The sequence below is a fragment of the Prinia subflava genome, chromosome 7 (assembly GCF_021018805.1).
Source record: "Prinia subflava isolate CZ2003 ecotype Zambia chromosome 7, Cam_Psub_1.2, whole genome shotgun sequence".
Classification (NCBI taxonomy): domain Eukaryota; kingdom Metazoa; phylum Chordata; class Aves; order Passeriformes; family Cisticolidae; genus Prinia; species Prinia subflava.
Window position 1 is genome coordinate 23360914 of NC_086253.1, and position 10712 is coordinate 23371625.

At 45.7% G+C, this 10712-nt stretch overlaps 1 protein-coding gene across 1 annotated transcript; it reads left to right on the forward strand.

The window, feature by feature from the left end:
* The first annotated feature begins 943 nt into the window (after window positions 1-943).
* UCHL1 (ubiquitin C-terminal hydrolase L1) lies at window positions 944-5924 on the forward strand. Its single transcript, XM_063401202.1, has 9 exons — window positions 944-1185; window positions 1289-1300; window positions 1817-1945; window positions 2785-2935; window positions 4149-4234; window positions 4315-4362; window positions 4740-4809; window positions 5139-5197; window positions 5499-5924. The coding sequence occupies exons 1-9, from the start codon at window positions 1153-1155 to the stop codon at window positions 5583-5585; spliced, it is 675 nt and encodes a 224-aa protein (XP_063257272.1). The 5' UTR covers window positions 944-1152; the 3' UTR covers window positions 5586-5924.
* Window positions 5925-10712: the final 4788 nt, after the last annotated feature.

Genomic DNA, 10712 nt, shown 5'->3' on the forward strand with positions numbered 1-10712 from the left:
AAGATTCACTCTAGGCTTTTTTCCCAAGGAACTCATTGTAAACCGAGTAATGTTGATGAACAGGTCTCAGTTCAAAAACGCATGTGTGCAACCACCTGATGTGAATGATTCCCCACTAAATTACGGTGCAATAGATCTAAAGTTAATTTAAATGTGCTTGAAATCAGGCAGAGACTTAGAAATTTTGCTGTGCTGGGGCCCAAATCATCCCAAAACACAGTGAAAAACCAAAGGAAGAAAGTCATCAAACCAAACAGACTGCAGACATTCAGCTGACTCTTTTGTTCAGTATTTGCATTGTTTGAAAGACAACTGTGAAGCATCTCGCTTGTGCACAAGGCTCCCATCAGGCTGTTTACCAGTAAAATCTGAAAAGCTGTTGGGAGTCCACGTGATTTCTAGTATTTTGAGCAGGTTGGTTTTGTTTCCTTGTTCAGACGTTCTAGTCCAAAGACATTGTGCGCAGAAACTGTCAGGTCATGAATAAAAGATAAAAAGCCCGCTATTTTTTAACCAGCTTCACTGGACTGGTTCAGGGGTTGGTCCAAATGCAGAGATGCAATCAGCACACAGGAGATTTTCATGTCGGATTTATCGTACTGGAAATTTAAAAATAAGTGTTTAATGATTTTGTTGAGTATCAAAACCATTGTATACTTTACGCAACACACAGAGAACAGGGTCTGATGCTTAGGAGCGGTCGGGCACATAAATGTAGACATGGGCTTTCGGCATGCACGGAGCTCAGGGGCTGGGCTGATGGTGGAGAAGGAACCTGTTGCCCTGGGTGATGCCAGCCGCTTGGCACGCTGCCGGCCCGCTTCCATCACTTTCTCCACGCCAACCTCAGGGGCCCGGGGTCCCCCTGGCCCCGGCCGCACCCCGCTCCCGCGGAGGCGGCGCGACCCGACCCCCGGGCACCCCCGGCAGCGGCCCCGCACCGCGGCCCTTCCGCCCGCGCCCCCCCGCGCTTCGGCCGGGCCCTGCTCCTCCCTCTCCCCCCGCCGCCGCGCGGAGTGGGCCAGCCCGCCCCTATATAAGAGCCGGGTGGGCGGCTCCGCGCCTCAGCGTCGCCAGCGGAGGTGCCGCGGGGGACATTGTCGTGCGTGGGGCACAGCCTGCCTTCTTCCCGGCTCCCGCCGCCCTGCAGCCATGGCCTGGCAGCCGATGGAGATCAACCCCGAGGTGCTCGAGGGGCGGCAGGGACAGGGCTGGGGCTGCGGGGCGGGCGGTGGGACGCCGTCTCTCACCGGCACTCACGCGTTCCCCTCCCCGCATTGTCTTCCAGATGCTGAACAAAGTGAGTTGCCGCCGCCGGAGCACCGCCGCGGGCGGGAGGGCGCCGCCCCTTCCCCCTCCATCCCTCGGCATCCAGCCCTGCCGGGGAGCGCCGGCCGCGGTGGCGGTACCGCTGCGCGGGGCGCGGCCGCACCTGCGGAGCGGCGCCTCCCTCCGTTCCCCGGCGACCCGTCCCGCCGGGGCACGCAGCGGTGCCTCCCTCCATGCCTCCGTCCTTCGCATCCCGTCCCGCCGGCGGGGCGCGTAGCGGTGCCTCCCTCCCTCCATCCCTCGCGTCCCGCTCGGCCGGGGCCCGGAGCGGTGCCTCCCTCCATCCCTCGGCATCCGGCCCCGCCGGGGCGCGGCCGCACCTGCGGAGCGGCGTTGGGCCGGGGCCGCGGGGCGGGCGTGGCCGGCAGATGGCGCGGCCGGGCCGCGCGTTGTGCTGTGTCACCGGGCGCGGCGCGGCTGGGGCGGCAGCGCCCCGCGGGGACGGGCGTGTCGCGGCCGGGCCACCCGCTCTCTGTGCCCCGTGCAGGTGCTGTCCCGCCTCGGGGTGGGTCCTGGCTGGCGCTTCGTGGACGTGCTGGGCTTCGAGGATGAAGCGCTGCGCGCCGTGCCGACCCCGGCCTGCGCGCTGCTCCTGCTGTTCCCGCTCACCGAGCAGGTGGGTGTCCGCTCCCCCAGGGGAGCGCTGGCCGCTGTCTGGAGGGTGGCTGTCATCCACCCAAGCTTCAGATGGTTGGGCGTGGATGGGGCTTGGCACTGGCACTGTGTTTGCTTGGTCCTAGCCTCCAAATAGCCTAAACTGAACTGAGCAACCAAACATGGGCTCTCGTTCCATCCCAGTGTTCCTGTGAGACTTGGCTTTGTATATCAGAGTGAGGGGGAAAAAACATGAGCAATCTTTAGTGTGAGGAACCGCAATTCCATTACCATGCTGAATCATTGGATCTGGAGAGGCCTACATTATATCTTTAATATATATTAATATATTCAGTCCACTTGATGCTAAGGAAGTCAACAAGGAGACGGGCTTTGAAATCAAGTTTAACTAACAAGTTCTTAAAATTAAGGATTATAACCCTCCAATAGCAATTTTACAGTTGTTTATACATTGCTGTGATGGGGAGGGGCTCATGAAGGCAAATAGTTCTAAAGGTCCGAAGGCCTATTGTTGACACATGCTGAGTAGTCTTGTTGGGAGAGGATATAAAAGAGCCTATCCATTATTTCCCACCCCAAGCTATTTCCAGTGTATGGCACAGATGGAGAACCTAAGAACAGTGCCTTTGGATATGACTGAATCATACTGGTAGTCCATTAAGTGTTGGCCTGAATCCAGTTCAGACATGTGCTTTACTGGTGCCACAAAGATGACTTTCTGAGTAAATCTTCGTTTAGTCTTGATACTTATTCCCCTGCACAGCAACTAACTTGTCCAGTGTTTGCACAATACAAAGATAGGTCTGTGATGAAATGCCTAAAACAGTTATGTGTTTACAGCATGAGAACTTCAGGAAGCAACAGACTGAGAAAATAAAGGACCAGGAGATCAGTTCCAAAGTGTATTTCCTGAAGCAGACTGTCAGTAACTCCTGTGGGACAATTGGTCTGATACATGCAGTTGCTAATAACAAAGACAAATTGAAACTTGGTGAGTATTAATGTTCTGAAGTGCTTGAATTTCCATTTTTTTTGACAGCAGATTGAATGGGTATGGGCTATTGGGAGACAGGTGGGGCTTTCATGCAAGCCAAGTTAAGGCTGTACTTAAGACCCTGTTTCAGCTCTTGGAGAGGGGCATGTGGGCTGCCTGAAACACAGAAGGGAATGTGCTTTGACTCCTGTCTGCTAGCTGCAGAGATATTGTCCTAGTAAGCAATGCAAGAGGAAAAGGGCACTTAGCAGGACTGACCAAAGTCTGTTTGTAATTAGGAAGTATTCTGTTCAGAAGTAATTGATGTTAAGCTTAATATCAGTAGATGAGATGGAATTCTTCAATCTACATATGTCTAATGTAAATCGATGTGCTCAGAGTAGCCTGTAAATCAGTCTAAAACAAGTTTTCTTTTTGCTGGAGAAGTTGTATAGATAAGGGTTTGTAAGGAGACTTTTCCTACCAAGGTAATAGTTTTGATGGTTTCTTTACTATAGAAAAAGATTCTTTTGTTGTTCAGCGACTAGATCTGCAAAATACAACTACCATTATTCTAAGACAACTTGGACCCTTTCTGTGGTGTGTGATTCCTTTTTATACAAAGGAAAATATGGAAGTCAGTGAGCATTTAAGCATAGTTTTTTTTGCTTTGTTCTTCTTAAAAAGGATTCACGAAAATAACGTACTCAAAGAGTGAAGCAATGATGCAGCACATCTTTTATGTGCTAGACCTCAGTGAATCTTAGTACTGCACTACTAGTTTATGTTCTGGAAAACCAAAGCAAGCCTGTCATAAGCAAGTGCTGCCTTCAATTGAAGGCAGTGAGACAATTTCATCTACCCATATTCTATGAGTTGTGTCCTTACAGCTGGTACCTTTGTTGAATTTCTGCCAAATGTGCAGTGGGGAAATCAGAAAAGCTAAATCCCATTTGAGAATGATTTTCAAAACAAACATCCAGAGTACACTGAAGCACTCTTCCCTCAAACAACTCTGATTGTTTGTGTAGATGTAGTTTGATGTAGTAACATCTTGTGGATACATAGCTTATGTTAAGTGGTAGTTATTATGTGCTTATGTTGGAGATAGATACAGGCTGAATGCAATGACTTGTAGTTGGTGCAAAAAGCATTGATTACTGTGGGCTGCATCTAAACTGTGACTGATGCTTTACCTATACTGAATAAAATGTTTGATCATCTTGTGCAGAGGAGGGGTCTGCCCTGAAGAAGTTTCTTGATGAAACAGCTGATTTGTCTCCTGAAGAAAGAGCTAAGCATTTGGCAAATAATAAGGTATATGAACTTATATAATAAAGTATATGACAGTTATCAGCACTTAAAGATGTAGTAACCTGTGCCTGCTTTCTCTTAAGGCTATACAAGAAGTCCACAATTCTGTTGCTCAAGAAGGACAATGTCGGGTAAGATGCAAATGTGTAAAATCTTGGGAAAAGTGTTTAATGAAGGTGGTAGAGCAACACCTATTTTTTATCTGTCAGATAGCTGTTACAGTTCATGGGGAAGGTTCAGGATTTCTTCCTCAAACATGAATTGAAAATTTGGATCAAGACCCAGTTGTAAAATATCATTTTACATTAGGATTTCTGGTGCTTGACCTCGTGAGAGTCTTGCCACAGACCTCTTCAATTGAACTTTCCGGTCATTTGCTTTCTTGTTGAAAGCAATCTTTCTCTTGCTTTCAGCAAGAGGAAATCTCTTTCCTCTGTTCTGTAGTCACAAAATTGGGTTTGCAGTACTAGCTTCAGTCTAACAAATATATCTGATGGTGTCTCCTAAGGTTGAGGACAACAGTGTGAACTTCCATTTCATCCTGTTTGTCAACGTGGATGGACACCTGTATGAACTGGGTAAGGTCCCACGAACTCTGTAGTTGGACTTGGCCTACTTCACAATACACAGCATGTGTGTTGGGGCTCAAGCAAGATACTTTGTGCTAATTAAACTGTTTTCTCAGGCTCTCAGAGCCAAAACACAATTTGTGTCTTCATCTGAAGATTTTAACTGACGATGGGGTACATTAAAGGCCTAAAGCATGTTGTCACTGATGTAGCTAACACCGTTTCCCTCTTACTCAGACTATTGACAATTTGTTCTGACTTCCCAAGTATCATCATATGTGTACTTGTTTGGGTCCACTATGCTCAGTTCTGCTAATTCAGAAGAATTTCTTTCACAGATGGCCGTATGCCATTTCCTGTAAACCATGGCACAAGCTCGGATGACTTACTGTTGAAGGTAAGTCTTCTCCCTTGCTGTTTGTTCCCCTGAAAACAAAGCTTATAAAAAGGTGAGAAGTCTGCATGGGGTGTATAGTGGTTGTACCTACTTGCTGTACAAGTCTGTGCTGAGATCTGCTAAGTTTGTGACTACTAAAGGTATTGTCCCTAAGAGTTAGGTACTTGTTCTGTGTATTTATTAGCTGGTGCTATAAGATTATGTAACTTAGTTGGTGGGACTCAGAGAGGAACTGCAAAGACTTCTTCTCTACAGAAGTGTATGTGGTTAGTCTAAGCAGCTGTATTTTTTCATCCCCAAGGATTCTGCTAAGATCTGCAGACAATTTACAGAACGTGAAAAAGGAGAAGTTCGTTTTTCTGCTGTGGCTTTCTGCAAGTCTGCCTAAGACACTGAAGAGATGCAAGGAAAGCAGTTTAATAGCACACCAGTAAATGCAGTTTAAATCCCAGTGCTTCAGTACTTGTTAACACAGCTGTTCTGGTAACTTAAATTATTTCCACCTTTTGCTATACACAGAAGCAACATCAGCTGAGCTTATGCTGAAGGATGAGCTCAAGTTTTAATGTGAACAGTTTGGACACATCAGATATCTTTAGACTCGTTTTTCACATGTTAAGTAGAAAATGCTTAACAGGGCTTGTTTGACCTGTGTTATGTTTCTTGAGTTGTTGGTTGATATTTCCTTGTCCTTAATGAGAATAAAATGTTCTGCTGGAAGACTAAATGGACTAAAGTGATGACTAATTTTCTCCAAAAGGAGTTGTGCGGCATCCTCTCTAAGCCTTCTTTTCAAATGACCTTCAAAGCTCTCCTCTGAGCAAAAGGTTAACCTCAGGGCAGCAGGGCAGTTGCTCTTTTTAGTGACTTGAAGGCTTTCAAGGATGGAGAGACACCAGTCTGTGTAACATGTTGCTCTGCTGCAGGCCCCACTACCCTTCTAGTAAGGCTTTTCCTAATGTCCAGTCTGAAACTCATAAGCTGCCGTCTTCTACCCCGAACCCATTTATTTTGGAGGGGTAAGGTATGATAAATTAACATTCAAATGTCACTCTAATGTAGTCTGTAGTAGTGCTACAAGCCACAGAATACCCACTGAGTTGATGTTATGTTTCCTTATAGGAGACAGTATTAGAGCAGATGTTTTCCTACCTGTAGCTAAATCAACCCTGCTGGCTGAGGCAGAACATAATCCTAGGCTGTGTGTGCTTACTAATTTGGGGTCCTGTTAAGAAGACCATTAAAGAGGCTGTTCTTATCTGTCCCATCCAAAATGACCTAAAAAGGAGAAACCCACACTACATGAATTTCTAATAGCAGGATGACATTTTGGATTCAAGGGAAAGAGATTTAATCTGTAATACATGTTCTTTGGCATGAACCATGATCTGTGGAAACTATTTTTACCTGAGTCTAGTTCCTGTTTGCTGCTATTGCAGCTCCCTGCTGATACTCGAGGTAGCTGTAGGCAGGGTTTAAACACCCTTGAACTTGGATCTTTAATGCAGTCCTAGTCTGTCCCTGGCAACCATTTTATGCAGTGCTGGGTAACAGTCCTAGATGGTCACTGGTGCTCTGGGTGTGCTGCAAGCTGTTCTGGCTTCAGGGCTTTTTTGAAGGGTAAATTCAAGCTTTATTAAAGCTCTGTGTGGGCTGAAGTTGTTTTGTATTGGGCCTTGTTACTGGTCTTGTAATTACCTGATGGCTGAAGCTGGCAAAGGGTTGCAACACATTTTAATTTGAAGTCTAAGGATTTGCTAAACCTCAGGGCACTCCAATTCTAAGCATCAGTGCCTTCATTTTTTGTTAGCAGGGAGATGAAAACTATTGCTAAGAGAAGGTCTGTTATGTGTCATGTCCTCTCCACCAGCATCATCTCCTGCCTGTTAGTGAAAGTTGTCATAGCGTGGGGGGAGAGGCCTCCTGGGGCATCTCTGCTGCAGCCTGCTGCTCCAGTGCAGGCTTGGAGCCATGCCTGGGGCTCAGGCTGCCTAGCAACACTACTGTCAGGAGAGGAAATGCAACGGGCATGAGCACAGCAGAGTGCAAGGAGCAGTAAAAACCAGCTACAGGAGGAGGAGCACCAAGTACCAAGTGAGCTGTTTGCCTTACCTGGGGCAGTGAGCTTTAGTGCTGCAGAGGACCCTCTCCTTGCCTTAGGGCAATTACTGAGGGCACGTGCTGTGACTGTGCCTGTGTAGAGTCAATGCTGAAGAAACCTGAAAATACCTTTGAGATACTGTATGCTTTATACTGCATATTTTATAGTGATTGCAGCAGTCCAATATTATATTTTACTTTTTGTTTTAATTAGTGGTACAAACAGTGCTACTGAAGTTATTTCACAATTTTTTTTTGATTCTGCTTAAGCTTCTGAGTTAAGAATCTACCAAAAGGCAACATCTTGGTAATTTAGGCTTCATGAAAAAACAAGGAAGGGGTTGTTTGTGCCAGACTTTGCTTATTTTCTCACATTCTGGTCCCAGGTATAGTTTCAAAGGATGGAAATAAAGAGAAAAAGTGAAGAATTAATGTTATCTATCTACTTATACATAACATCACAAGCAAGGCTGTTGTCCCCTGCAGAAACAATGACAAGGGCTTAGCAAACAGGCTTTACTTGAAAACACCTGGGGTTTTGGAAAGAAGATGACTTATTGGGGATGGCAAAGATCTTGGGAGCTGGGATAGAGATCTCACACTGTGCCTGGTGATCTGTAAGCTGAATAGATGGAAGATGTTGCAATATTGCAGTGCAGCTGTTCCAAATGTGTTACTGCATTCAGAAAAAAGTCACAATGCATAGAAGTGTGTATTTGACAAGCTAAAATTCTATTGAATAAGCCATAAAAAGAAAACCACAAAGATGTTTTAAAGCCATATCAGGCATGTATAATCTCAAAATAAATTCTTTTTCTTTTGCATGTTTTCTAGCTTATTTACCTACTTGGCAATTTTTAAATTTTAATCTTTGCCTGTTATTTCACATTTTGGCAGAAATGTTTGGGACAAGAGTTGTTTTTTATAGTGCTATATATCAAAACACTTTTCATGAGAATATGCTCTTATAATTCAGTATTTTTTCTTGGGCACATCTATCTGAAGTGAGGGTCATTTCTTGTCCCTCCTTTTTTCTCCTCTTTGTTCTTACATCTGTAGTTCCATTTGGAACTATTGTTTTTCCTTGATTTCCTGTGGGTTCTTCTTAAGTAAATTATCTCTTTTGATCCTTTCTATCCCTCCCTACTTCTCGTCTAAAGCCCTTCATATTTTTCCTAAATTTACTCCTGAATTTTCCCTGTGAAAAATGTTGAGAAAGGCAGGAGCTTGCAAAGCCTGTTTATGTCCACTCTGAAGAAACCAGTGACTGCTGCTCTTCCAGATAGAGGAGTCTATTGAGCAAATTAATTTGAATTAACAGGTTCCTGCCATTTTTGTGCTGTCTTTGAGAGGTGGACATTCAACAATTAATATATAGAATTATCCTTGGAAATATTTGAGAAATAGAGTCTCAGGTAGGATTTTAGGCTTATCTGTTTAGACCTGCACATTGCTAATTTAGAGCTCTGCCAGGGTTGACTCTGAGTGATCGATCATTTTTGTAACCATTTTCTTGCCTGCCTGTTAAAAGCTGTGGTCAGCTTACTCTGTAGATGGCAGCATTGGGAAACTTAGAGCAACAAGTCTGATTTGGGACCAATGACAGAATGGATACAGATGCTATCTTAATTTTTAAGCCCACAGCTAGTCCTATTGCTCTCAGTGGGATCATTCACATGCCTAAGCACACTTCTGACTTCAGAACCAAATAGCCCATCTTTGTCTTAATCAAAAGTTAGACATAATGCAACATGCAAAGCCTCTCACACATGTGAATAGTCTGGCTTAGATCTCCAGTTTACTTGCAGCTGATGCACAACTTTTGTCCAGTATATACTGCTATGCAGTATATATTCATAATATATAAACTACTATTTCCATACTAAATAGAATTCTTTTTTGGGAAGGTAAGGAAAGTCTGGGACTAACTCCAATGGCATCCAGCTTCTGACACACAGACCAGTTTATCAATCTTAGATATTTAAGATGGAGAAGGAGCTGAAAAAAGAACTAGGCACACTCATATCCTCTGCCATTAATGCAAAGACAGCAGGGCCCGTGGTGGGCATTGGGAGCAAACGAGACTGGCAATAAACCTTGTAGTCACAGGATCCCTCTCCTGATGCTGCCAGCAGCAAAGAAGAGGCTGATGACAAGACTTCAGCTCAGTGCAACTGTGGACTAAATGAGAACAAACACAAATTGAGAAAAATGCAGCCAGAAGCAATGTAACAACATTAAAGTTCCCTTGTGACCAAAAATATCGCTTGCATTTTGTACTTTTTTACATATTGTACAGGATGATATTAGGTTACAGGGACTGGTTGACATTCCAAATGCTTTGAAGCCAAGGGACCTCAAAGATGAGAGGATGGGTTAGAAGAAACCTCATAGAGTTCAACATGGTGAGGTGCAGAGCTTGGCACCTGGCTGGAGCCACCCCTTGGCTGGGAGGTGATGGGCTGAGTTTCAGCCCTGCTGCATCCTGGGGGTTCTGGCAGGTGCCAAGTTGAATATAAACCCGTGTGTTGAGTGCTCTTCCTGCAAGGCAAATCACATACTGTGGTGGGAATTATATTGAGAGGAACAAGACCAGGAGGTGGAGGGAAGTTATTATCCATTACTCCCTGGCATTGGTCAGGTTGCACCTGGAACAGTGGTTCAGTTCTGGGTCCCCCATCCAGTCCAAAAAGGACGTGGAGGAATCTGGAGAGGGTACAGCAGCAGGCTCCAGAGGCAGGGAGCATGTGCCTGTGAGGAGAGACTGGTGGAGCTGGGTGTGTATAGTCTGGCATGAAGGAGACTAAGGCAAGGTCTAATTGTAGCTTACAACTACATCAAGGGCAATTGCAAAGATGAGAAAGCCGTATTTTTTCCTGGTAGTAGGAGATGGTCTATCAAAGGGCAGGAACCCAAATTGCATCTTGGAAGGTTCAATTCAGGACATTTGGAAACGAGAAGAGTAGTTCTCCATGGGAAAGTAATATATTGGAACAAGTTTTCAGAGAAATGGGAGCATCTCCATCCTTGCATGTGTGTTAGGGACTGGAATTTAACAACCAGCTTCTGTTAAGCTGCCTGAGGTTACCTATTACAGTGTGAAAAATGAGAGCAGTGCTCAGTGTTGCTCCAGCCTCAGGAACTGAGTGCTGTGCACCCTGACAGGGAGCTAATCCTGAGACTCCTCGCTGTGCTTTGCGTGGGGGAGTTGTTCCCTGCTGGAGCAGCTGGAGGCTGAGGCTGCTGACTGCTGGTTTTCTTCTCAGTCTGGGTTTGCAGGACAAGAATGGCTGCAGGAACAGCAGCGAATGCATCTAGGGGGAGGTGCAGGTTTTGTTACTGGTGGGAGGGCTGTCAATTCACAGAGAGCTGGGGAACACAGTGGCCAGAGAAGGACTGGAGGGAGCACTTCCAC

Coding starts and splice junctions, on each gene's coding strand:
- UCHL1 (XM_063401202.1), top strand. CDS start 1,153: ATGGCCTGGCAGCCGATGGAGATCAACCCCGAG. Junction 4,363..4,739: donor CTCAAGAAGGACAATGTCGG/GTAAGATGCAAA, acceptor GTGTCTCCTAAG/GTTGAGGACAACAGTGTGAA. Junction 4,810..5,138: donor TGGACACCTGTATGAACTGG/GTAAGGTCCCAC, acceptor TTTCTTTCACAG/ATGGCCGTATGCCATTTCCT.